Source organism: Lontra canadensis, unplaced genomic scaffold, assembly GCF_010015895.1.
Source record: "Lontra canadensis isolate GAN:19392208 unplaced genomic scaffold, GSC_riverotter_1.0 scaffold124, whole genome shotgun sequence".
Taxonomy (NCBI): domain Eukaryota; kingdom Metazoa; phylum Chordata; class Mammalia; order Carnivora; family Mustelidae; genus Lontra; species Lontra canadensis.
Genome location: NW_022631118.1, coordinates 4,510,899 through 4,535,878, shown reverse-complemented (window position 1 = coordinate 4,535,878; position 24,980 = coordinate 4,510,899). Strand labels below are relative to the sequence as shown.

Genomic DNA, 24,980 nt, shown 5'->3' with positions numbered 1-24,980 from the left:
GAAGAGAGTTTCTACTTATAATCCTGTATGAGCTTTGCAACAGCCTCTAAAACAATAGTTGTCAAAACCTTTTGGTCTCACACCTCTCTCTCGTCTTAAAAATGACTGAGGACCCCAAAGAGTTTTTGTTTCTATGAGTTTTATCAGTCAGTATTTGCCACATGAAAAGGTAACGCTGAGAAAAATTTTAAACATCTTTTCATTCATTTAAGAATAACAGTAATAGGTCTACCACATGTTAACATAAATGGCATTTTTTATGAAGAATAACTTTTCAAAAAAACTTAGTGAGGAGCATAACATTGGTTTTTCATTTTTGCAAATATTTGTGTCTAGCTTCCTAGAAGATAGCTGGATTCTCCCGGCTGCCTCTGTGCTCAGTCTGTTGGAATTGTTGTTTGGACCAACTTCACCGATAAGTAATCAGAAAAGGGAGACAGAACCCCAGAGGTTCTCAGGCCATGGTTCGAACACTGCTCTTCTAGAAGGAGGCTAAGCAGCCACAAGTAATAGCTGGAGAAACTGAGGCATGGAGACAGAGGACTAGGACTCCTAGCTGTTTCTGGGACTGCTACCAAGAGGGTCCCTAGAGGAGGACTAGCCCTCCCAACCTGGTTCCAGAAGAGCCAGGCTGGTTTGCCTGGGGCCTGGGGAGGAAGTGCAGGACTGGGCGGCCCAGGGGAACTGGGAAGATAAGCAGCCTCGGCCTTGGGCAGAGGGGCGGGCAGTGGCCTGATAGAACACCCATAGCGTCAGCCTGAGAAACGCGATAGCACAGGCCCTGGCGCCCCCAGCCCCCACACTCTTGGGAGGAACCCTGTTCCCAGAAGTCTGTCCCTGGACACTGCCGTCAACCTCGGAGTTCATTTCCTGGTTAAACAAACATCTATATTAAATGGCCCAGTTGGGCAACGCCCAGTAGCAGCTTCTGAGGAGAGCCTCGGCCACATGGCCTGCTAGGCCCCCTTCTTGTCCGGCTGGTGAAGACACATCCATCATCAGCAGAGTCACTAAGGTAGCACGGTCCCATGCGTCCCACCCAGAGTCTCCCCATCTGGCAGGAGGGCTTGGGAAGGACGTGCAGAGTGGCCCGTGCCCCAGCCCTACCAGAAGTCTGCCCCTGACAGCTTTGGGATTGAAACAATGGTCAAGGTGACAACTCTGAAAGTTGGGGTGGGCCTGAGTACTTCCAGCCATCATCTCTTCATCTTGTCCTGGCAGGGTGGGAGGGCTGACCCCATCTTCAGAATGGGGACACAGAGGCATCTGTGGAGGACTTGCCCTCACTGCACAGCCACTCATGGCCTGGCTGGGATGTGGGTCCAGGTATCCTGACTTGAGCATAGTTCTCTTTCCTGTGTAGCATGGTAGGCACTGCTCCAAGGGTCAGAGATCAGAGAGAACCGACTGAGAGAACTAACCTGGGCTCCTGCTAGAGTGCCAGACTCCTACCACCTTTCCAGCACAGGTGAAGAATAGCTGTTCCCCAATTTGAAAAACCCTGCCATCTGTAATGAGCAGAGATGTCATTTACCACCGAGTGCTTACTGTGTGCCAGACACACTGCTAAGTGCTTAGTTGTTAAAGCCAGACTGCCTGGTTTTGAATTTTGGCTCTGCCACTTACTAGCACCGACTTTGGGCAAAGGTTAGAACTTACCTGTGCCTCAGTTTCCTCAACTGCAAAATGGAGGTAATAAGAATAGTACCTTACTCATAGGTTGTTGGGAGGATTCAGTGAGAATACACGTAAAAAGCTTAGAGCCATTCTTAGCACATACTAAGTGTTCGCTGAATGCTAGCTGTTCTGTTATTAAGTAGGTATTATTAATGTTATTATTATTATTATTACCACCACTGTGTTACAGGTGGGGCTCAGAGAAGAGAAATGACCTATTCAAGGGCATAGGTATAGGAAGGGGTGGAGCGTAGAATTTGAACCCAGGTCTTCTGACATCAGAACATGAGCTCTCAGCATCATGCTGGATGACAAGTGAGAATTGAGTCACAGGTCCCTGGGAGATAGGAGGTCATCCTGTCTTCATTTTATAGGGGAAGAACCTAAGCTTGAGATCTCCTGACCCCTGTCCTTTCTCTACAAAGTCATTCTCTTGATGGAAGCTTGACCACAGGGTTTCCTAGCCGTTAAGACTTGTCCTGGCAGAATATTATTTTCCATTGCAAGGGTTTTGTTTACAAAGCCTTTTTACATGTGGGACTCTGCAGGAGCGCCTGCTTGGGAGGAGTGAGCTACACTTGTCCACAGAGCCCTACACTAGCCCTGCAGATGTGGAAGGCAGACAGTGAGTCACGATTCGGTGCCTGCAGGAAGGTGGGAGGCCGGGTGAGACTGGAGGCCTCTGCAGGCCTTGCTGTTTCCCCTCCTGCTCCACAGATGCTATGACAGCCCGCCGGAAGGCAGCAGTGAGATGCAGAGGGGAGACTGACCAAGGGCCCAAGTTCTCCCCTATTCAGGGGACCTTGGAGAAAATGAAATCTCCAAAAATACTGTGCTGCTTAGCCAAGCAACATTGAGGGATGGAACAGCTAGAGAAGGGAACTCATTTATTGGATGCCTACTGTGTGCCAGGCACTGTATCTCATTTCATTTATTTATTCAGTTGTCGACTGAACATCTCCTTTGTGCAAGGATAGTATCAGGTAGTGTGGCTGCTGGTATAAAGAAGAGCATAGCAAGACAAAATCTTCTAACAAGTGGCTCTCACCCAGGGTGAGATTTTGCCCCCACCCCTGGACATTTGGCAATGTCTAGAAACGTTTTTGGTTGTCACAACTTGGGGTGGGGGCTGCTTCTGTCATCCAGTGGATAGAAGCTACGGATGCTCTTAATGATCCTACGGTACATAGGCCTTTCTTTGCAACCAAAGCTGCCTGGCCTAAAATGTTGGTAGTGCCAAAGCTGAGAAACCCTGGTGTGGAGAATGATTTGGGGTGATCTTTAGGTCAGGTAGTCATGGATGGCCACATTGAGGATGACTTTTGACCTGAAAAAGTCAGAGAATAAGAATGAGATCGGGGAAAGTCTATCACATGCAGAGAGAACAGCAAGTATAAAGGCCTTGAGTCAGGAATCTATCATCAAGAAGACCAGTGCACGAGGGGCGCCTGGGTGACTCAGTGTTGAGCCTCTGCCTTCGGCTCAGGTCATGATCCCAGGGTCCTGGGATTGAGCCCTCTATCAGTGTCCCTGCTCAGCGAGGAGCCTGCTTCTCCCTCTCCCCCGCCTCTGGTCGTGCTCTCTCTCGCTATCTCTACCTCTCTCAAATAAATAAATAAAATCTTAAAAAAAAAAAAAAAAAACCAGACCAGTGCACAAGACCAGGCTGATTACTCTCCCACCGTGTTTCGGATGAAAAAACTGAGTCTCAGAGGAAATAGTTTGCCAGCTGCCATACAATTACACACACAGGAGCTGGGATTTGAACTTGGATATGCTTCATTCCAGAGTCCCTTTGCTCTCCACAGCCTCAACTGCTACCCTCAGAGGAGCAGCAATCAGCCTTCATTGTGCAGTTCAGACCGCTCCCCTACCTGACCCTGTCGATTATTTTTTTCTTAGTCCATCCCTGAGCACTTGGTTCCATGCCTGGTTTCCACCTCAATAACAAAAACCACAAAGATAATGATAGCCATTATTTCTGCAGTGCTGCCCGTGCACCAGACATTAGTCCATGTGAGAGATGCCTATGTAGATACAGACACAGAGATAGAGAGATACCTGTCTGTATATGCGCTCATTCAGTCTGCACAATATGCAGGTGTTAGGTACCCTTATTCTGTTGTGCCCATTTTACAGATAGGAAAATAGGGGTATAGAGAAAGGCTAAATGACTTTTTCAACTAGAAGGCAGAAGTAGGATTTGAGCTCAAACTACCTAGTTCCAGAGTCTCTGCTCTTAACCAAAACACCGTTGCTCCCTCAACAGGTCATGAGCGTCTGGTCGTAGATCATTCACTCAACCAGTAGCTCCTCGAGTTTAGGTACATGTAAGTTCAGCATAGAAGGGAATTTAGAGGTCAATTCATTCACACATGGGAAGACTGAGGCCCAGCCTCACAAAGTGACTTGTGCACGTTGTACCAGGAGACAGTGGTAGAACTGGAACCAGAAGCCAGGTGTCTAATCCAAATGCCCTCTGATCTGCTGTGGACCATCCCACCCCCAGCCTTGCCTGCACATTGCTGGCAGCTGCCGTCTGTTCAGGCTGCCCCATAGTGTCTTTGTCCTTCTGGATCCCAGCCAGCAGTGTCTGATACCTGTCAGGTTCGGGGCCACAGAGGAGGCGCCTGCTTGTGGCAGAGGGCCCAGGCATCTGTCTCAGCCCCTGCCCATCCTTCCTCTTTATAGACATAATCTCAGTTAATCCCAAATCCTCCAGGTGCAGAAGTTGGGCCTCAGTGGGTTAAATGGCTCACCTCCTGAGGTCAACCAGGGTAGTTAGTGCTTCCCAAGTGGAATGAACATTTACATTTATTCATCCTTTCATTCACTCATTAATTTCTTTCAGTCAACAAAAGCAAGCCTACTGTATGTGAGGCACTGGTCATACAGGGGTGGAATTTAGGGTTCCTGCTTTCCAGAAGAGACATAATTGGCATTCTGAGAGGAGGATGCCCCAGAAAGGATATCTGATCCAGCCGGTTCAGGCAGGGGATCAAAAAAGGCCCCTTGGAGGAGGTGATGGATACCATGGCTAAGTCTTAAAGGATAACTGGGAATTAACTGGGCAGAGAAGGGGAAAATGACACCAAGAGGATAAAGCACATGCAAAAGCAAAAAGAGCCCTCTCTGTGTGCAGAGAAATGCAGGTGGTTCAAGGTTGGTAGACCTGTGGGTGGATGCCAAGGTCACAAAGTCATGGTAGTGGCCACCTGGAGAGCACTTACTGTGTGTTGGGCAGAGTGCTGAGCATTAGCTTGACAACCTTCCAAGTTAGAGGCCTTCAATATCCACATTTGTAGATAAGGAAACCGAGGTATGTGAGGGTTGAAGATCTCACAGGTCGTGAGTGTCAAGGAACGGGCTGAGAAGTACATGGAGTTTGCCTCCAGCAGTTTGCAGGTCCTTCTGTAAAACCAAGGCTTGTGGGGGTGGGGTCTTCCTTCCTCTCTCTGGATTGGTGCTCTCCCTCCTGTTCACTCTGTTCTCTCTTACAGATGGAAGGACAATCTAGAGCCCATGTCATCGCACAAGAACTGCTGTCTTCGGAGAAAGCGTGAGTCCCCAGTCAGCTGCCGGTGGCCTTGAGCTTGTTAACAGAACTTCACCCCTCCCTGGCTTAAACAGGATGAGAATTAATGCAAACTCAACCCTCTTTCCCTCTGCAGATATGTGGAGATGCTCCAGCACTTACATCTGGTGAGTTAATCATTTCTGTTGTCCAAAACTTGTTGCCCTTTTACAAGGCTATGATATAAGAGGCAGAAAAGCAGCAAGGAGACAGGTGATTTCGATGAACAGAGGCTTGGCAGCAGGCAGAAACCCACCAAGGCTTTTTGTGGACATCTGTCTCTTGTTCATGTGCTTCAGGGGGTGAATAGCACTGTGCTTTCCATGGGTATGTCTCTCTGCCTGGACTGGGGGTCTATTAGGGGTTTCTGGAAGGATGTTTCTGGAAGGATGTTTGCAGTTTCCTCAGCCCTCTTGTTGAGGAAGGAGGAGAGATGTAGTTCAGGTTCATTGCTGTGTGTGCGAGTTTAGGTGAGTGTGTGATTATACATGTGTGGGTGCATGCATGTGGGGGGGCATATATATATGTGTATATATGTTTAGATCCATCTGGAGAAGAAGGTATGTTAGCACAATGACAGAACAGCTGGGGTATAGAGAGGCTTTCTCAGTCATCTCAGCACTGGGGCAGTTAACACCTGAGCCATTGGAGAGGAAATCCTGTGGACTTTCTGAGGAAAGGAGGCCAGACGTGGAGACTGCCTGGGTATCAGGCACTGCCACCCCTTCCAACCTGCAAAATTGCCTGGAAGGTCTCCCTTTGCAGTCAGTTCAGTTCACTTCAACAAACATGTTTTGATGAATTCTGAGCTCTTGTGTGACAAGAGCTGGGAAATAGAAAGTCAGATCAGACAGGTCCTTTCCCAGGAGCTCTCTGGCCAGCAAAGAAGACAGTAGAAAATGATAAATTATCTGGAGCACAGGGGGAAGGACTGACAACCTGGGGAAATCATTCCCCGAGGTGGTGACTTTTGGGATGAGTCATAAGGAGAAATGAGAGAAGAGGGTACAACAGAGATGTGGGAAGTGAGGGAGCATCAAGGGCACCTGCTCCCTGAGGTCTCTAAGCCATTTCCAGTCCCCTAGTAGTTTAGTATCTGATGCCACACTGTTCTGCATTGTTCACCACATCTATCCAAGAACATCAGAGCTGGGAATGTCTACACTAGACATATTGTCTGTGGTGACATAGAGGCCCAGAGAGAGTGACTGAGCCAGGGTGAACACCCTATACTCCCAGTGCACTGTCATGTGTTAATCCTGCATCTCCCAACTGCCTTCGGAGCTCTCTGTGGCAAGGACCTCTCTGGATGCAGCAGAGCCCCAGCACCAATCCAGGCCTCCTGCAGAATCCAACTGAGGTCCCTGTCAGTGACATCACCCTAGTGTCTCATTGCTATGTGAGCAGGGCCCCCCAGGTCCCCGGAAGCAGGACAGAGCACTACTCTGATCTGTGTGCCCAGTGCCTCCTTTTTGCCTTTAGGATGAAAGGTTTGTGTTCATTATTAAACCCCAAAGCCCTCAGGTATGAAGTGTACCACCCTCTTAACACCTAGAAGATCTCTTTAGGAAGGGCAGGAAGAGTCACTCTCCTGTTTTTATTTTTGTTTTTTTCCTCTCTCACTTGCCTCTGAGCTGGCAGCATGACTGAGAGGCTGGGCTTTTTGTTTTATGACTTTGTTAAGAGGGTTTTAACTGGGAAACTTCCATCTGTGTTTGCACTGCTTCCTGCCAATTGGAAAGATGCTGAAACCACTGGTAATCCATAATATATCCTGAGGAGGAAAAGAAAAAGAACCCATAAAAGTCACAACTCTTAAGCTAGTTTCGGGAAATTGTGGTCCAGAGCTCCATTTATGATGTCAGTGTGTATGGGGACGGAAGTGGAAGAAAAGCCCCAGTGTGACTCCCAAGTCCTAGCCAGGGACATGAGTCCAAAAGAGACCCATAACTTTGAGACATTCTCCACCACTCCCAGGCTGGATCCATCTCTGAGTGCTAAGATTGGCAGGTTATCTCTCAGAATTCCTCCTTATAGATTTATGGTATTGAAATCCCAAGGCTGCCCGAAGATGAGAAGGGCTGGTCATGCATTCTGAACCTTCCTAGCTAGACGGTCCCTGGCTGCATTATGCTGTTTTGAGTGGGGATGCGGTGGCCTGTGGCCTTCTGTGTTTGTGATTCAATCCTGTACTTGTGAACTGGTAGACAGAACTAACTCAGGGATTACTAAAAGTTCTGGTCATCAGGAATTGAATCCTAATAAGCAAGATCCCATTTTTGCATAGCCTATTAACTAAAATTGGATTTTATATGTTTATTTATTTTATTTATTTAAGATTTTATTTATTTATTTGGGGGGGCTGAGTGGGAGAGTGGCAAGAGGAGAGGGAAAAGTAGACTCCCTGCTGAGCAGGGAGCTTAACTCAAGGGGCTCCATCCCAGAACCCTGAGATCATGACCTAAGCTGAGGTTAGCCACTTAAACAGATGAGCCACCCAGGCACCCCTATGTGTTTTAAATGTTTGTGAAAAAAGTCAAAGAAGATGCATCAACTGTACTTCAAAAAAAAAAAAAAAGATGTAAGAGTTTTCCATGTATTTTAGATACTAGACCCTTGTCAAATATATAATTTGAAAAAAAAAGAAAAAGAGGTGAGCTTTCCATGGCGATAGCGCTCTCACAAACAGGGTGAACGTTCCTAAACGGACTTTCTGCAAGAAGTGTGGCAAGCACCAACCCCACAAAATGACACGGTACAAGAAAGGCAAAGATTCTCTTTATGCCCAGGCAAAGCGGCATGAGGACAGGAAGCAAAGTGGCTATGGTGGGCAGACTAAGCCGATTTTCTAGAAAAAGGCTAAAACTACAAAGAAGATTGTGCTGAGGCTTGAATGTGTTGAGTGCGTTTGCAGATCTAAGAGAATGCTGGCTATTAAGAGATGCAAGCATTTTGAACTGGGAGGAGATAAGAAGAGAAAGGGCCAGTGAGTCAGTTCTAAGCTTCATATTTTGTTATATTATGAGGACAATAAAATCTTGAGGTTATGTTCACTTCATTTGGTTGCTGTTGGTCTTTTAAGAGGGAAGTAAACTAGTGCCATCAATAAAATTCTCCTCGTGGGGCAGTTTATGCTTGGAAAAAGAAAAAAAAAAAAGAGGTGAAGAATATATGACTGAGACTGTATGTGGTCCACAAAGCCCTAAATATTTATGGTGTGGCCCTTTACAGAAAGGCTTTGCTGACTTCTGGTTTAAAGACTTCTTTCTGTCCTTCCGGAAACCCAGTCATAAATGCATTCATCCCCATCCCCATCTATCTGTATAATCAAATTCTCGCCCAATCATGTAGCCAGCTTTTCAACCACACATCTGTCCTTTAATCTGTCTGTGCCCCCTTATGCCATATCTGTGTCCCCGCTCATACCCTCCTTCAGTTCATCCACTATTCAGAGGTCTACCCATCCTTCCAGCCATCTACCCATCCTCCCGTCTACCCATCCCCTCACCCACCCACTCCCCTGTCCATCCAACCATCCATCCACCTGGCTTATTCCTCTTGAATCGGACATCACAGGATTTTTACAGTGCCTGTGGCACTGAGATGGGCTTTCAAGCCCCAAAGATAAGTAAGGCCTAGAATCTGCCCTTGAATAGGTGTCTCTTCTTTGTGGGGGAAAGAGTGGAGTGGGAAGGAGAAATAGGTGGACAGTTATGCTACTCCACCGTAAGTATAATTTGCACAATTATAGTTTTGTGCAAAATCTGCAGGAGCATGGGGGAAGGGAGAGACTTATTCCCCTTTGGGGTATCTAAGAAAACTGGCAAAAGAAGTGCCCCTAAGATAGACTTTGAAGGAACCTGATGGAGGAGGCAGGTGGTCAGCATGGAAATTCTCACAGACCTGAAAGTACATGATATGTCTGGAGAATGGTGCGTCGTCACACATGGTTAGAACATGGATAAGTTTGGAAAGGTAGGTTGGAGGTGGAATTGGGGGTTGAATGATTGGTCCAAAAACCAAGTACCTGAAATGCCAGGCCATGGGGTTTATGCTATTTCTTATAGGTAGTGAGTCATTATAGACCTTGAACAGTAACATCCTGTGGATACGTCAGTGCTGTGTTTTCTCATATTAAAAATAATAATAATAATAAAAATCCCTCCCTAGCAAGAGCTGAAAATTCCTACCATGGGTTCCTCCTTTGGCCTAAGGCATTGAAGCCCTTTTCAGAAGCCAGTCTGCCAATAGGAGAGGTAATCCTGGAAGTTATCACCATCTGATTCCCCAAGAGAGGCCCCCTCCCCTAAGAGGCCCATCAGACATGATCTGATCCCTCCCCACCTACCTCTCTGGTGCTGCCTCCTACCACTTTCGCTTCAGCAACTCTGGGCCTTCCCACTCTTCTTCACATACTACAGATGCATTTCCATTGCATGACTTTTCACGTGCTTTTCTGCCGCTGGAATGTCCTATCCCTGATCTTCTCATAACCAGTTCCTCCTTCTCATTCTGCTGTGGGCTCAAAGAAGTGGTGCCCAAAACTTCGTGGCAGAACAACCATGTTATTATGCTTGCAAATTCTCTGGGCCAGAAGTTTGGACCAGACAAGGTTGGGAGAGTGTGTCTCTGCTCCCCAGTGTCTGGGGAGGACTTCAAGACCAAGGGAAACTTGAGGGCCAGAGGTTAGAATCACCCCAAGTGTCATCTTTCATGGCTGGTGGTTAGTGCTGGCTATTTTCTGGGACCTCATTTGGGCTGTTGACCAGAACACTTACTTGTGGCCTCTCCATGTGGTCTCTCTGCTTGGGCAAGTTTGGGCTTCCTCACAGCATGGTGGCTGCATTCCGAGACTTGGTGTCCCAAGAGAGAGCCAGGAGGAAGTGCGTGGCATTTTTACGTTCCAGGCTTAAGTCACGTAGCACCACTTATATCATACTCTATTAGTGGAGACAGTCACATACGTCTACCCAAGTTCAAGGGGAGGGGATAGTTTCCAGTATCAATGGGAGAAATACCAAGCTTACATTGCATAATGACCATGTGAGATAGGAGATATTGTTATGAGCCATTTGGGGAAAATATAGTCTGGGTCAACTGGAAATCAATTGGTCAAAGCTCGGTTCAACTCAGTGGCTGTGCTTCTTATATGTTGATTCTGGGACCCAGGCTAAAGGGACAGCAGGCAACCAGGGAAGGCCCTTCCCATGGTGATGGCAGGGAACAAGCAGAAACACCAGAGTTCTTCTGAGATTCAGTCTCATGACTGGCCTATCATCACTTCTGCCCACATCCCATTGGCCAAAGGAAATGCCGTGCCCTTGCCCAAAGATGGGGGATAGTGATCTGCTCTCCCTATGAAGAGGCCATGGCAAGGGTGTGGATGCTGGGGGAGAGTAAGGAACCACAGCTGTGCCTCCTCTTCTGTACCATCTCATACTTCATTTTATTTTCTTCACGGAACCTTTCATATCTAAAATCATCTAATTTATGTATTTGTTTACTTATGTCGTATTTTCATTTTTGTTCAGCTCCAAATACTTTCTAATTCCCCTTGTGATTTCTTCTTTAACCCATGAGTTATTTAAAATTATGTTGTTCCATTTCCAACTATTTGTGAATTTCCCAAATTTTCTCTTACTGCTGATTTTTAATTCTATCCTGGTTGGAGAATGTGCTTTGTGTGGTTTTAAATTTATTGAGATTTGTTTTTGGCCTGCCATATAGTATATCCTGGAGAATGTTCCATGTGTGCTTGAAAAATGTGTGTTTTCTGCTCTAGCTGGTGGGTGTCCTATAGATGTCACTTAGGTCAGGCTGATCGATGGTGCTGTTTGAGTCTTCTATATCCTTGCTGGCTTTCTGTCTCATTCTTCTGTCCCTTACTGGGAGTGGGGTATTGATTACTGAGTTGTCTCTCTCTCGCTTCCATTCTGTCCACTTTGCTTCATTTATTTAGGGGTCGTTTTCAGGGGCTTATTTACTGTCTTATCTCCCTCACTAAACTCAGAGTTCGTTGAGGGCAAAGAGCTTGACTGGTCCCATTGCCAGTGTCTTGTGAGGCCTGGTACACCATCAGGGCTCAGTAAATATCTGATGAATGAGTGATGGTAGGGTTAATCCTTCCATCAGTCTTACTACTTTTTCAGTCAGAAATTTTTCCCAATCACCTCTAATGTGCTGGGTACTGGGTCCTTGCCCTTCAGGAACTGACAGTCTAGGAAGGAGACAAGCACAAAAGGGACAATATTAGCACAATGATAGGGGTGTACTGAGCCTGAGAAGTTCAGAGGAGGCCCCCGTCCGAGTCTTCTGGAGGCTGGAGAAGGATTCCCAGAGGAAGCGTGTCTAAGCTGAGACCTGAAGGATGGGGAGCAGTCGTCCAGGTGAGGAAGCTTGTACCTGGCAAGAGGATTTGCATGTGCAAAGGTCTGGAATCCAGTTAGAAACTGGCATCTTTGGGAGCTGAAAGAAGTGTTGCATGGCTGTGGTGTGTGCATGAGTGACAGAGTGGTGAGACGTGAGGGGCAGAGTGGGCAGGGTCCCATGAGTCGTGTTGGGGGTTGGGTTTGATCCACTGAATGTCTGTGGGGAGGCCATTGGGTGATTCCAGCAGAAGGTGACACTGAACTGGAGTACTGTGGGCAGATTGGAGGGTGATGTGCTTGGTGATTGCTGGCTGTAGGGGGCGGGAGAGGGGTCCAGGCTGACCTCAGATATCTGACTTGCTGACTCACCAGAGCAGCAAATGTTGGAAGGGGTCAATCTAGACACAGGGTGATGAGGAGTTTAGTGTGGGTTCTGTGAAGTGTGAGGGGTGGGGGAAGGACATCCCAGTGATCTGCTGGGCACAGGATGTGCACCAGAAGTGATTAAGTGTTATTTATATTTATATTAAGATATTGATATTAAGATATCAACTGAAGGCCCGGAAGTGTCCTGGAGTTCCCTGAGGGAATGTGTGGGATGAGGAGGGGGCTTTCAAGCACCAGGGGCCTGGCAAGTTTTCGGTTTTGGGGGGGCGGGGGTTGTTTGTTTTTTGTTTTTTAATTTATTTGAGAGAGAATGTGCAAGAATGGGAGGAGGGGCAGAGGGAGAGGAAAAAGCAGGCTCCCCACTGAGCAGGGAGCCCAAGGACAAGAGCAAGGATGATGATGACAACAAGGCAGGGCTCAATCCAGGCCCTGCGGCTCCATCCCAGGATGCTGAGATCATGACCTGTGCTGAAGTCAGATGCTTAACAAACCAGCCACCCAGGTGACCCGCCTGGCAGGTTTTTCTGAAAGGGCCAGATGGACTAAGGGAGGAGTATTAGGAGAACACAGTGCAGAAAGGCAGATGAGAAGCTTCTCAGACCCTCCCTGAATCTGTCCCCTGATAGCACCTCCCTGATGGTGGTGGTAGCTGCCTGAAAGGGCATCAGGGGTGCCCAGGACAGAGCCAGATTTCTCAGACTGCTTGGAGTAACAGGACAGCCCTCCCTTAGCACTACATGCATGTTTAATTCAACTGTGGCCTTGGTGCTGACAGAACTGGGGCAAGTGCAGGATCTAGAGGGACTCAGAGTCAAATTTATGAGTTTATCTGAATTGGTGCTATCAGTTTGCCTCCGATTGCTGTCCCCTCTTTCCTCTCCAAGACAGCTCTGGCTTCTCAGCACAGCCAGTGTCCAGGACACTGGTGCCGTAAAGGAGAGCGGCATGGGCATCTGTTGACCTTCTGTTGTGTGCTTGACAGTTCACATACGTTATGTCATTTAACTACACACACTCTGTACTCAGTAAAGAGTTCTCAGATGGTTGAATGAGTCCAAAACTGAGTCTCAGAGAAAATGAGTGACTTGCCCAAGGTCACACAGCTGGCAAGAAGTAGGGCCAGGGCCATATGACTCCAGAGCCCTGAGAAGGGGAGGAAACAAACAGAAGTAGAACAGTCTGTTTAGGTGTAGGGAGCATTAGGAGGGGGCAATCAGTGTGAGCAGGAGGAACGAAGTCAGGGAAGGCTTCCTGGAGGAGAGGATGTTGAGATGGCATTGATGGACAGAAAGTAGGAACAGGCCTTCCGGGCGATAGGAGCAGCAGGAACAAGTGGACAGAGTGGAGGGTTTGGGGGTGTGGGGTTTACAGGAAGTGTGACTGGAAAGCTGGTCTTCAAGGAAAGCCGGAATATCATGCCCCAGGGCCTTTCAAAAGGGAGGTAGAAGAATTTGGGAGCCCTGAGGACTTGAGCAGGGCAGATGCAGTGAAGGAGTTTGGGGGAAGGTTGGTCTGGTGGGTTGGATGGGAGGGGGTGATGCTGGGGAACCAAGAGGTTAACCCAGGCCAAACTCCTAGATGGCCTCAAGCTGGGGAAGTTGTGTGGATCTAGGAAGATTGTGTGTCTGTCTCTTACTTTTATCTTTGCGCCCATGTCCGCAGACAACATTAAGAAGTAAGTTTTAATTGAGTGGGGAAGGCCCTGTTTCTGAGTTCTTACAGGCTCTCCCAGGGCACAATCAATGAACTCATTGATCTTTGGGGACCCAGAGAGAGACGGATTTCCGTTCAGTGTGAGAAGATGTGCTTTCTTTCCATTTGAATTGCCAGGGAGCGGGGGTGAGCTCTCCATACTGGGAAGTATGAATATAGTAGCTCTTGGGGAGTTCTCAGGAAAGGGGTTCCTACCCCAGGTGTGTGGGGTTCAAGAAATTCAGTTCAAGAAAAGGAATTGCTGTGTAACCCTGGAAAGTCTCTCTCCCTTTTAATTCTTCACCCTGAGATGGCCAGTGGGACTCAGACATTTTTAGCCATGGAAGCTTGTCTTCAAATGGAATTTTACCTGGAACCCTGATATGAAGACTAGCTAAAAGGAGAGATGCTTTGGTTCAAAGGTGGGTGGAGGCCAGAGTTTGGGCCCTGCCTCTACCTCCCTTAAGGTACCTCTGCCTGCCTCCCTCCTGGGGCTCCACGGAGCACAGTGTGAGAAATAGTCGACCAAGAAAGTGGTTTTCCCAATGGGGTCCCCGAACCAGTGGCACCAGCATTACCAGGGAACTTATAAGAAATGCATATTCTTGAGCCCCACCCCACAGCTGTGAGATCAGAAACTCTGGGAGTGGGGCCTGGCCATCTGTGTTTTAATGGACCCTCCAAGTGATGCTGATGGGCAGTACCATTTGAGGCCCACAAACAGATGATCCTGTAAGGTCCCTTCAGCACGAGTTCTTTGTGATTCCCTGTCCCTTCAAGACGAGCATCCTCTAGAACACTGGTCCCCAACCCTGGTTGTACAGATAGCCAGAAGCTTTAAAAGAGATGGTTTAAAAACATTCATTCAGCACAATTATGAACAAAGCTCGGTCAATCTAAGGGTGAAACTTAAGTGAATGAGACACAGTCTGCTCTCTCCGTAATTGGAGAGAAGATAACAAACATACAGGGTAAGGACATAGCCTGACAATGCAAAATTTTGCAAAGCCATTGCTTTTCAGGCTGGGATACACATAACCCTGCCTGAGGAATGTAGTAGGTGTCCAGCAGGACACTTTTCTAAGAGCTTCTGCTTTGCTTTAGATATATATTTTTAAGTAAATTAAATCACACATGGATATATTTTAGAGAATAATGTAAAACATGCCTTAATTCATAAGCTAAAATATGAGACTTCAGAGACTTTCTGAGATCAGGGTGGTTCCCTTCAGGCTGTGACCCCAGAATTCTGGAGGCTGTAGACTGACTGCTGAAGTAGCCCAGGAGAGCTTCATGATGGAGCTTTAAAAGATGAACAAGATATGGATTAGATGCCAGAAGCACAGAACAAAGACACAGAGGCTGGAAAAGAGGATTTCTGTAAAGTAGTGGTGCTCAAAGTGTGATCCCATGACCAGCAGCAGCAGCAGCATTACCTGGGACCATGGGAGAAATGAAAATTATCCAGCCCCATCCCCAGCCTCCCAAATGGAAGCTCTGGAGGCAGGCCCAGAAATGGGGGTTTGAATAAGTCCCACAGATGATTGTGAAGCATGCTCATCTTGGAGAAGTCCTGGTATGCAGAGTGAGCAGGTGTGGAGGTAGGTTGGACCATGAACTCCCAGCCCAAGAGTTTAACTTTAAATGAAGGGCTTGGAAGAGACACAAGGCAGTGGGGGAAAGCAGCCCTTGTCTTCCCTCACCCAGGGACCTCAGAGAGCAGCTTTCTTTTTTAAAAAATGTTTTGTAACTTACACACAGTTACATGCACAAATCTTAAGGGCAGGGCTTAAATTTTTCGTGTGTGTGTGTATGCATGTGCATGCACTTGTAACTACCACTCAGAATATTTTCACCATCCCAGAAGATGCCTCTGTGCCCCTCTCCAGTCCATGTCACCCACCAGAGGTTACCACTATTTTGCTTTCCACCACATTTGATTGGTTTAGCCTGTTGTTGGACCTCATACGAATGGAATCATGAATTACGTATTCTTTTGTGTCTGGCTTCCTTAGCGCAACGCAATACGTGAGATTCATCCAAGTATTCTTCTGTGTGGATATACCACCATTGGTGTATCCATCGCCTTGTTAATGATCATTTAGCTCGTTTCCAGCTCGGGCTCTTATAAAGCTGCTGTGAATGTTCTCACACATATCTTGAGGGAACATGAGCAATCATTTCTCCTCAGTATCTACCTAGAATGGAATTATTGGTCATAGAGTAAGCACAGATCCAGCTTTTATTAGGAACTGCCAAATAGGTTTTCAAAGTGGTTGAAGCGATACATACTTCCGCCCGCAACATCTGGGAGTAATGTTCCTCATGCTGCGAGTACACTGGTATTGTCAGTCTTCTTACTCGTGGCTGCTCATGGTGGTTTCTCATTGTGGGTTTAGCTTGCATTTCCCTGATGGTCGATGAAATTGAGTATCTTTTCTGTTTATTAGCCATTTGGAAATCCACATTTGAAGTCTTTTGCTTATTTTTTAATTGGGCTGTCTGTCTTTTTCTTACAGATCTGTAGGGAATTCCTTAAATATTCTGGACACAAGTCTATTTTCAGATATGCGCACTGTGAATATTCTCCCAATCTGTGGCTTCCCTATTTCCATTTTTTAATAGCTTAGTTGAGATGTAAATCTCATTCCATACAATTCAACCATTTAAAGTGTAAAATGCAATGGTTTTTAGCATGTTCAGAGCTGTGTAATCATCACGACAGTCAGTTTTGGCACATTCTCATCACCCCAGAAAGAAAGTGCAGTCCCCTAAGATGTCGCTCCCCATCAGCCCACCCCAGCCCTAGGCACCCAGCTGTCTAGTTCTGTCTCTGTAGATTTTCCTGTTCTTGACGTTTCACATAAACCGTACCCTTTTGTCATCAGTGTCTTTCACTAGTATAATGTATTCAAGGTCGTCCACATTGTCGTATGTCTCAGTACTTCATCCCTTTCTGTAGCTAACATTACGTTATGCGGATAGACCACATTCTGTCTATCCATTCATCAGCTGATGGACATTTGAGTGCTTTCCACTTTTTGACTATTCTGAAAATGCTTCTGTGAACATTCATGGATAAATTCTTGTAATGAACATATGTTTTCCATTCTCTTAGGAATACACCGTTAAGTGCAATTGCTGGATCATACAGTAACTTTTTAACCTTTTGAGGAACCGCCAGCTGTTTTCCAAAGTGGCTGCACCATTTTAGATTCCCACTAATAGTGTGTGAGTGTTCCAATTTCTCCCACCTCCTTACAGGACTTGTTTTTATCTGTCTTTTTTGCTATGGCCATCCTGGTGGGTACAAAGTGGGATCTCACTGTGGTTTTGATTTTGCATTTCCCTAATGACTAATGATGTCAGACATCTTTTCATGTGCTTCTTGGTCATCTGTATATTTTCTTTGGAGAAATGCCTTCAAACCCATTGCCCATTTTTTAATAGGTTATCTTTCCATTGTAATTCTGCATACAAGTCCCTTATCAGATCTGTGATTTGCAAATATTTCCTCTCATTCTGTGGGTTGTCTTTTCACTCTCTCAAGAGTGTCCTTTGAAGCATAGAAGTTTTTAATTTTGGTGTAATCTCATTTGTTTTCTTTTGTTGCTTGTGCTTTTGGTGTCATATCTAAGAAAGCTTTTCTAGTCCCAAATCACAAAGATATATTCCCATATTTTATTTAAAGAGTTTTATAGTTTTAGCTCTTACATGTAAGTGTTTGATTCTGGGTTAATTTTTATAGATGGTATAAAGAAGGAGTCCAGATTCATCCTTTTGAATATGGATATCCAAATATCTCAGATCACTTGTTGTAAAGGCTTTTTTCCCACTGAATTTGCTTGGCACCCTTGTTAAAAATCACCATAAAGGGCGCCTGGGTGGCTCAGTGGGTTAAAGCCTCTGCTTTCAGCTCAGGTCATGATCCCAGGGTCCTGGGATCGAGCCCACATCTGGCTCTCTGCTCAGCAGGGAGCCTGTTTCCTCCTCTCTCTGACTGCCTCTCTGCCTACTTATAATCTCTGTCTGTCAAATAAATAAATAAAATCTTTAAAAAAATTTAAAAAAAGATTTATTTCTGGGTTCTTAATTCTATTCCCTTGATCTTTATCTCTGTCCTATGCCAATAGCACATAGTCTTTTTTTTTCTAAGATTTATTTATTTATTTGAGCTAGAGAGAGAGAGAGAGAGAGAGCGGGGAGGTCCAGAGGGAGAGAATCTTCAAGCAGACTCCCCACTGAGCAGGGAGCCCAACATGTGGCTCAGTCTCATGACCCATGAGATCCTGACCTGAGCTGAAACCAAGAGCCAGACAGTTAATCAACAGCTACCCAGGCACCCTGATACCATACAACCTTGATTCCTGTAGCCCTCTAGTAAGTTTTGAAATAAGGAAATGTGAGTCTTCCAACTTTGTTCCTCTTTTCCAAGATACTTTTGGCTGTTCTGGGTCCCTTATATCTCCATGTGAATTTTAGAATCAGCTTGTCACCTTATCCTAAAAAAAAAGGGGGGGGGGCAACTGAGATTTTGATGGGGGTTGAGGTGAATCTGTATATCACCTTGGGGAATATTGCCCTGTTAACAGTATTAAGTTGTGAATATGAGACATCTTTCTATTTATGTGGGTTTGCTTTAATTTGTTTTTTTTTTTTTTAGAGAGAGGGGTAGGGACAGAGGAAGAGAGAATCTTAAATAGGCAGCACCCAGTGCGAAGCCCTATGTGGGGCTGGATCTCACAAGCCTGAGATCATGACCTGAGCCAAAATCAAGAGTCAGGTGCTTAACTGACTGTGCCACCCATTCTTTAATGTCTTTAATTTCTTTCAGCGATGTTCAGTGATGCCCATTCTTTAATTTCTTTCAGTGATGTTTTGTTGTTTCCAGAGTACAGGTTGTATGCTTTTGTTAAATTTATTCCTAAGCATTTTATTATTTTTCATCTTACTTTTTCAATGATTTTAAACTTCTGTCTATCTATCTATCTATCTATCTATCTATTTTAAAGATTTATTTATTTTAGTGAGAGAGTGAGCACAGGTAGGAGGGGCAGAAGGAGAAGGAGAGAGAATTTCAAGCAGACCCCACAATGAGTGTGGAGCACGGAGCCCGGCACAGGGCTCAATCTCACCACCCTGAGATCATGATTTGAAAGTCAGTCCCTCAACTGTGCACCCAGGTGCCCCTGAACTTCTATTTAAAAATAAATTCAATTTTGGGACACCTGGGTGGCTCAGTGGGTTAAGCCTCTACCTTCGGCTCGGGTCATGATCCCAGGGTCCTGGGATCGAGTCCTGCATCGGGCACTCTGCTCAGTGGGTAGCCTTCTTCCCTTCCTCTCTCTCTGCCTGCCTCTCTGCCTACTTGTGATCTCTGTTTGTCAAGTAAATGAATAAAATCTTTAAAAAATAATAAAAATAAATAAATTCAATTTTACAGAAAAGTGACAAGAATAGCAGTAGTACATAGAACAACCAAATTCCCTTTTTCCATATTCAATCTGTTAACATGAAGTCCAATTTATTTCTTTTTCTGTATGGCTCATACTTTTTATATACAGTTTAAGAAGTCTAGGGACCCCTAGGTAGCTCAGTTGTTTAAGCTTCCAGCTCTTGATTTCAACTCAGGTCATGATCTTGCAGTCATGAGATCGAGCCCCACATTGGGCTCTAAGCTGGACGTGGAGCCTGCTTAAGATTTTCTCTCCCTCCCACTCTGTCCCCGCTTCCTCTTCCTCCCTCTCTTAAGAATAAAAAAAGTCTTTGTGTGCCCTGACACAGAATTGTTTTCAGGGTTCCAAAGTACCCTCCAGTGACTGACCAGGCCAGGTGAAGCCATGTCTCCTGGATAGCTCATGGCCTGCCAGTGCATGTTTGTGATAAATGTGGGTCTTGGTTGAGTTTGGTGTGTGTTTGGCCAGACGGGATCCCAGTGAGTGCACTTGACTTTTAGCAGCAACATCAGTGGTTTGACATTCTGACTACCCACCAATTTTTTAGTCCAGAGAATGGAGATGCTGTGCTGCCCAGAAAACTCAGTAGTAGGTTTGGAAAAGAGAAAAAGGGGCCAAGGGACTAAGCCCTGCATAGGAGGTCCCTACTTCCACCACTCCACCCACAAGCCCAGGACAGAGTTCTGAGAACCTGTGAACTCCAGGAAACTTGTCAGGGCTCCAGAGCCAGAGAGGCAGTCCTCACACTCAGGCCTCTCCACCAGGCTGTCCTATGGTCTCTGCGGTTGGATAGGAGCCCTGGCCATCACTCTGGAGAACTGGGTTCTCCACCTCCTTGACCTGAGCAAGTCACTTCCCTGTCTGTGCCCATCTGTAAATGTGGAATTGGCATGGCACAAGGGAAAGAGCCGAGACTTTGGAATCAGGTTGACTTTGGCTTGAATCTTGCCATCTTAGTGGCTTTGGGCAATTTATTTAACCCCTCTGGGCCTGATTATTTTATTGGCAAAAGGAAATAATACTGCCAAAGCGAAAGGGTTGTTCTGAGGACTAGATGGGAAAGTGACCGTACAGTGTTGAGCTCAGATGGCGTGCAATGTTCGGTATATGTTGACTGTTGTGTTGCTCACTTTCCCTGGCCTGGGTGCTGGGGTTACAGCACCTCAACCTAGGGGAGAAGGAAAGCATAAAAACAAATCATCCTAAAACATAGCAGAAGGCAATGTGCACAAACTCTGTGAAGAAGGTATTTGTATCCCCATTTAGCAAAGGAGAAAATTAAGGTCCATAGAGATGAAGTGACTTGCCCAAGGTCACACATACGCAATTGTCCAGGTAGACAAGGACTCATTTGTGTTCTCTAGGCGTTGGCTTGGAGCCTAGAATCTCTAAGGCTGGAACAGGAGCTCCACAGGGATCTGGGAAGTGAACATGGTAAGAAGGTGGACTAGATGAGGAAATCCTAGAGCCCAGAGGGGGTTTGGACTGGACCCTGCAGGCATTGGGCCATTCAGTTCTTCTTCCTTAGTATCTCTCATCCATCCCCTCTCTCCATCCCCATGGCCACCATTGGGTCTGGGCCTCTCTCCTGGATGACAAGAACAGCTTTCTCACTTGTTTTGCCCTCATTCTGGCCACCTCCAGTTTGTTCTCCCAACAAAGTAAATTTTCTAAGATAGAAATTTGATCCAGTAGTTCCCTGTCACCCCGGAATGAAACCCAAGTTCCTTTAAAAGCCTGCAGGGCCCTGTGGGATGGGTTCTCTGTATGATCTTCCAGTGCCATCATATTCTAGTCCTATACATTTCCTGCAAGGTGCACACACACACACTGTACCCAAGACATACTCAAGTTACTTCCTTCTCCACCTCAGGGCCTTTGCACATGCTGTCCCTCTGCCTGAAACACTCCCTTCTTATCTCAGTGGAGGTGTTGCCTTTCTGGCATGCTTTCTGAGAGGTAAGCCAGGTCTCCCTTGTGGCCAGCTGTGGCTCCTATGCTTTTCTCCATCACAGCACTTACACCTCTGAGTAGAAATTGTGGTTTCACTCCTCTTTTTCTCTAGATTGCAAACTCTGAAGGCAGAATAGCATTTCCTGCTTTCACTCTTTCCTCGGGGCTTCTTGCAGAACAGTCAGTTGGAATATATGTTGAATGAATAAGGGGATAAAAGCCGGGTATCTCCTACCTCCTTTCTTCTTCCGTCTGAGAGACCCTGGGTGCAGTAATGGCCAGAACTATTGAGACAGCAGAAACCTTTCAGGGAGTGATGGATGGTGTGGCTGGCACTTGGCACTGCCAGCCGATGCATGAGTTTTAAGAACGGATGTTTGTGGCGAGTCCAATTATGCTCTGGTTTTTAAAATGAGTCATGTTGATGATGGCCATACTGCCCGTTGGGACTGAGTCAATTTAGTGAGAATTAATTACAGATGAGAAACTAGCTTGCGGAGCAGTTAATATTTCAGTTCCCTGGGGTCCAATGCACATGCAGCCATCAGTCTTGTCTTTGCTTGTCCTTCCTTCTCTCCCTCGCCTTCACCCTCTTTCCCTTTATGTGCTGGTCTGGGCAGCAGAGTGACCGAATTATGATCTTGGCTTCCCTGTGGCTCACTCTCCTTTTCCATAATTAAAGGTCTTTCAGTCAGTCAGTAGTCAGTGAGTAATATAAAACTCCTCTGTGTCACATGCTCTGTTGGACTTTAGAAACACAGCAGGAAACAAAACAGATGTGACCCTGCTCTGAAGAGGTCATAACTACAATATAATCACAACTGCCATGGGGACAGCACTTCACAGTTTACAAAGCAGTTTTAAACGTCAGGATGAGCCTCTCAGCAGCCTTGTGCTGTGCTTAGTAGTACTGTTATCCCCATTTTACAGGTGAGGAAATGGAGGCTCATATCGGTGACAGCTTATCCACAGTCATCAACTGCTCTTCTGGTGTATCCGAGCTTGAACCTGGCGCAGAGCCAATAACAATGTGTTGAAAGTCCTGTCAACCAGCTGCCCAATCAAGAGGGATTACTGTCTACATCAGGATGTTTTCTTTATTTCTCTGGGATGCCAAGGCTGAGAAGAACCGGCAGGGTTGGAGGCTGGGTCCTAACCATGGAGACTCATAAGGAAGAGTGGGAGGGTCCTCCTGCCCTGTGTCAGCAGAGAAACCCCCACTCCAGGCTCAGAACAACCCCAGTGTCCCAGAGCCAGCTGTGGGCGGAAATAAGAACTACACACCACCTCCCCTACTTGCCTCTCACTTGTAGATGACACTTTCTCCACCCTCTGAAACATGCTTTCAGGAAAGGCTCTGGAAGCTTAGGTGCAATGGAATTTGGTTTCTAATTATAGCTCTAGCATGTGGCATCCACTTAAGGACACACATGCCTTCAGCCAGAGAGTCTCTTCATTAGTTCAAGACTCAGCCCCAAGTTTCTGACCTCAGTGATGGGACTAGAAGTGTCCTGAGACCTTCAAATTGCACTTGACTAGGGCTGATATGGGCCGGCCTCAGGAAAAGCCAGCTCATCCTCCCTCCTTGGCCAGGGTGAGCCGCCCTCTCCTAATCCTTCCCCGCAATTCCCGGCAGAGCAGGTTGCAGCAGCAGGAGGTCAGCTTCAGACAGGATGAGGTGTTCAGGAAGTAGAGACCTTTGTAACCCCCACATCTGGTGTCCTCTGTCTGACGGCAGCCTCATTACAGATACTGGAGGAGGGGAGGGTGCAGGAGAATGTGCTGCCTCTCCCATTCTCTGTCCTGCTCTCTCCGTCAGTCCCTTCTCCCCTATCTCTCTCCCCTCCATCGTTCTCTTTCTCTCTGCTTTCTCATTTTTCTTTCTCTCTCCCCTTGTCCCTCTCTCTGACCCTGACCTACCTCCCTGCCTTTTTTTCCTAGCCCTCCCCTTCTCCTGCATTCCTTTACTGTGAGAGAACCTCAGTAGGACTTCCTGGAGGAGGGGCTGCTCATCCTCTCTGGCATTTTCCCCTTTCAGATCTCAATGTAAAGAGACCATTCTAGCAATGAAAACCGTTCAGCAGTGGAATTAACTGTCTTGCTCAGCAGTGAGTTCTCCATCAGGGAGGCAGTCAAACAAGGCAGTGTGGTCATCTTTCCTAAATATTATAAAGGTGATTTGACCTTTATTTGGACTGGATCACATGACCTCTGATGCTAAAGTTTTTCCTGATGAGCACTGCTCCACAATTTGAGGTGGTTTCAGTATATTCCGTACATTTAAAACTATAGAGCTCTGGTTCATGCAAGAGCAGGTGTATTTGAAGATAAAAACTTTTTCTTGTGAGAAAAATGTTTTGCATTTGTTATCATTTTAATGTTCATTCAATTTAGTTGAATTTTTAAGTAATCATAATACAGAAATTTTAGAAAACAGGGAAGAAAAAAATCATTCCTAATCTTAGAGCCCTGATACAACTACTATTTACATTTTGATTCATTTCCTTTTAGCTTTTTCCTTTGTTTCTGGTTTTACAGGACTATGTTAAGGTAGAAAGACAACTTTGTATCCCTTCTTGATTCCTGGCTCTAGGACATGAATATCTGTACATAGTCACCATCTGTATCATTTTCAGTGACTGCTTAACACACCATAGAGGAGTTGCCTGTGATTTCTTTAGCCTTTGTTTTATTTTTATTTATTTATTTTTTAAGATTTTTATTTATTTATTTGACAGACTGAGATCACAGGTAGGCAGAGAGACAGGCAGAGAGAGAGAAAGGGAAGCAGGCTCCGCGCTGAACAGAGAGTCTGATGTGATGCAGGGCTCGATCCCAGTACCCTGGGATCATGACCTGAGCCGAAGGCAGAGGCTTTTAACCCACTGAGCCACCCAGGCACCCCTAGCCTTTGTTTTAAAGCAACACAGTGCATGAACATTTTCAAAGATGGATAATGGTGGAGCACTGTATATTACTTCAAAGAGGGGATTACCCGAAGAGCATGACCCAAGTTCAGGAATGAACATGCTTAACACCCTCCACTGTAGCAGGCGTTCTATTTGGTGCTTTTAGGGCACGAGTTATCTGTGGTCACCGGGTGTGTGTTATCACCCCTGTTTTACAGGTGAGAATGCTGGGGTCTGAAATGCTGGCCAAAAGTCCTATACTATCTGTGTAGGTCAGGCCTTTGAAGCCGTGCGGGGAGCTCCCAGGGAGGACTTGTGCTCAGTCCTGTGAGCTGTGGTAACAGGCCTTTGGTGTTTCAGGATTTCCACGGAGCTGTCATGAGGGTCTTGGATGAAATAGACCAGGAGGGCAAGGACACGTTGGCCAGGGAGGAGCTGAGGCGCGGCCTGAGTGAACTTCCAGCCATCCGAGACCTTCATCAGGGGATCCTGGAGGAGCTGGGGGAGAGACTGTTGCACTGGTGAGCTGTCCATGGACTCTTGCCCCTACTTCCTTCCGTTGCACTGGGCGGGGGGGCTCTTAAAACCCAGCATGTGAAGTGGTGTCTCCACCATTCTGACCGATGCAGAAGCCGAGACATGGGTGTTCAGTCACTTACCTAAAGTAAAACAAGCACAAGAGGGTCAAGCTGGGGTTGCCACCCAGTAATGTGACTCCAGCGCTCACCAGTGAACACTGTGCTGGTCAAAAGGCTGAGTTCTCGCTGTCCCATCCCTCTCCCCGGCTGCAGGGAGGGCCAGCAGAAGGTGGCTGACGTCTTCCTGGCCCGGGAGCAGGATTTTGACCACCATGCCACTCACATCCTGCAGTTCGACAGGTATCTGAGTCTGCTCAGTGAGAACTGCCTGCATTCTCCCCGGCTGGCAGCTGCTGTCCGTGAGTTCGAGGTGGGTCCCTTGGTCC

General features: G+C 46.6%; 1 protein-coding gene and 1 pseudogene across 2 annotated transcripts in view; both read left to right on the top strand.

The window, feature by feature from the left end:
• Positions 1–24,980, top strand: part of FGD5 (FYVE, RhoGEF and PH domain containing 5) — a 118,913-nt gene that overhangs the window by 61,733 nt on the left and 32,200 nt on the right. For both annotated transcript variants that reach the window (XM_032841650.1, XM_032841649.1), the window contains exons 4-7: positions 5,178–5,236; positions 5,349–5,379; positions 24,377–24,537; positions 24,808–24,964. In XM_032841650.1, coding sequence (XP_032697541.1) covers positions 5,178–5,236; positions 5,349–5,379; positions 24,377–24,537; positions 24,808–24,964 — 408 coding nt within the window. The remainder of the gene's footprint in view (positions 1–5,177; positions 5,237–5,348; positions 5,380–24,376; positions 24,538–24,807; positions 24,965–24,980) is intronic.
• LOC116857471 lies at positions 6,561–8,567 on the top strand (annotated as a pseudogene).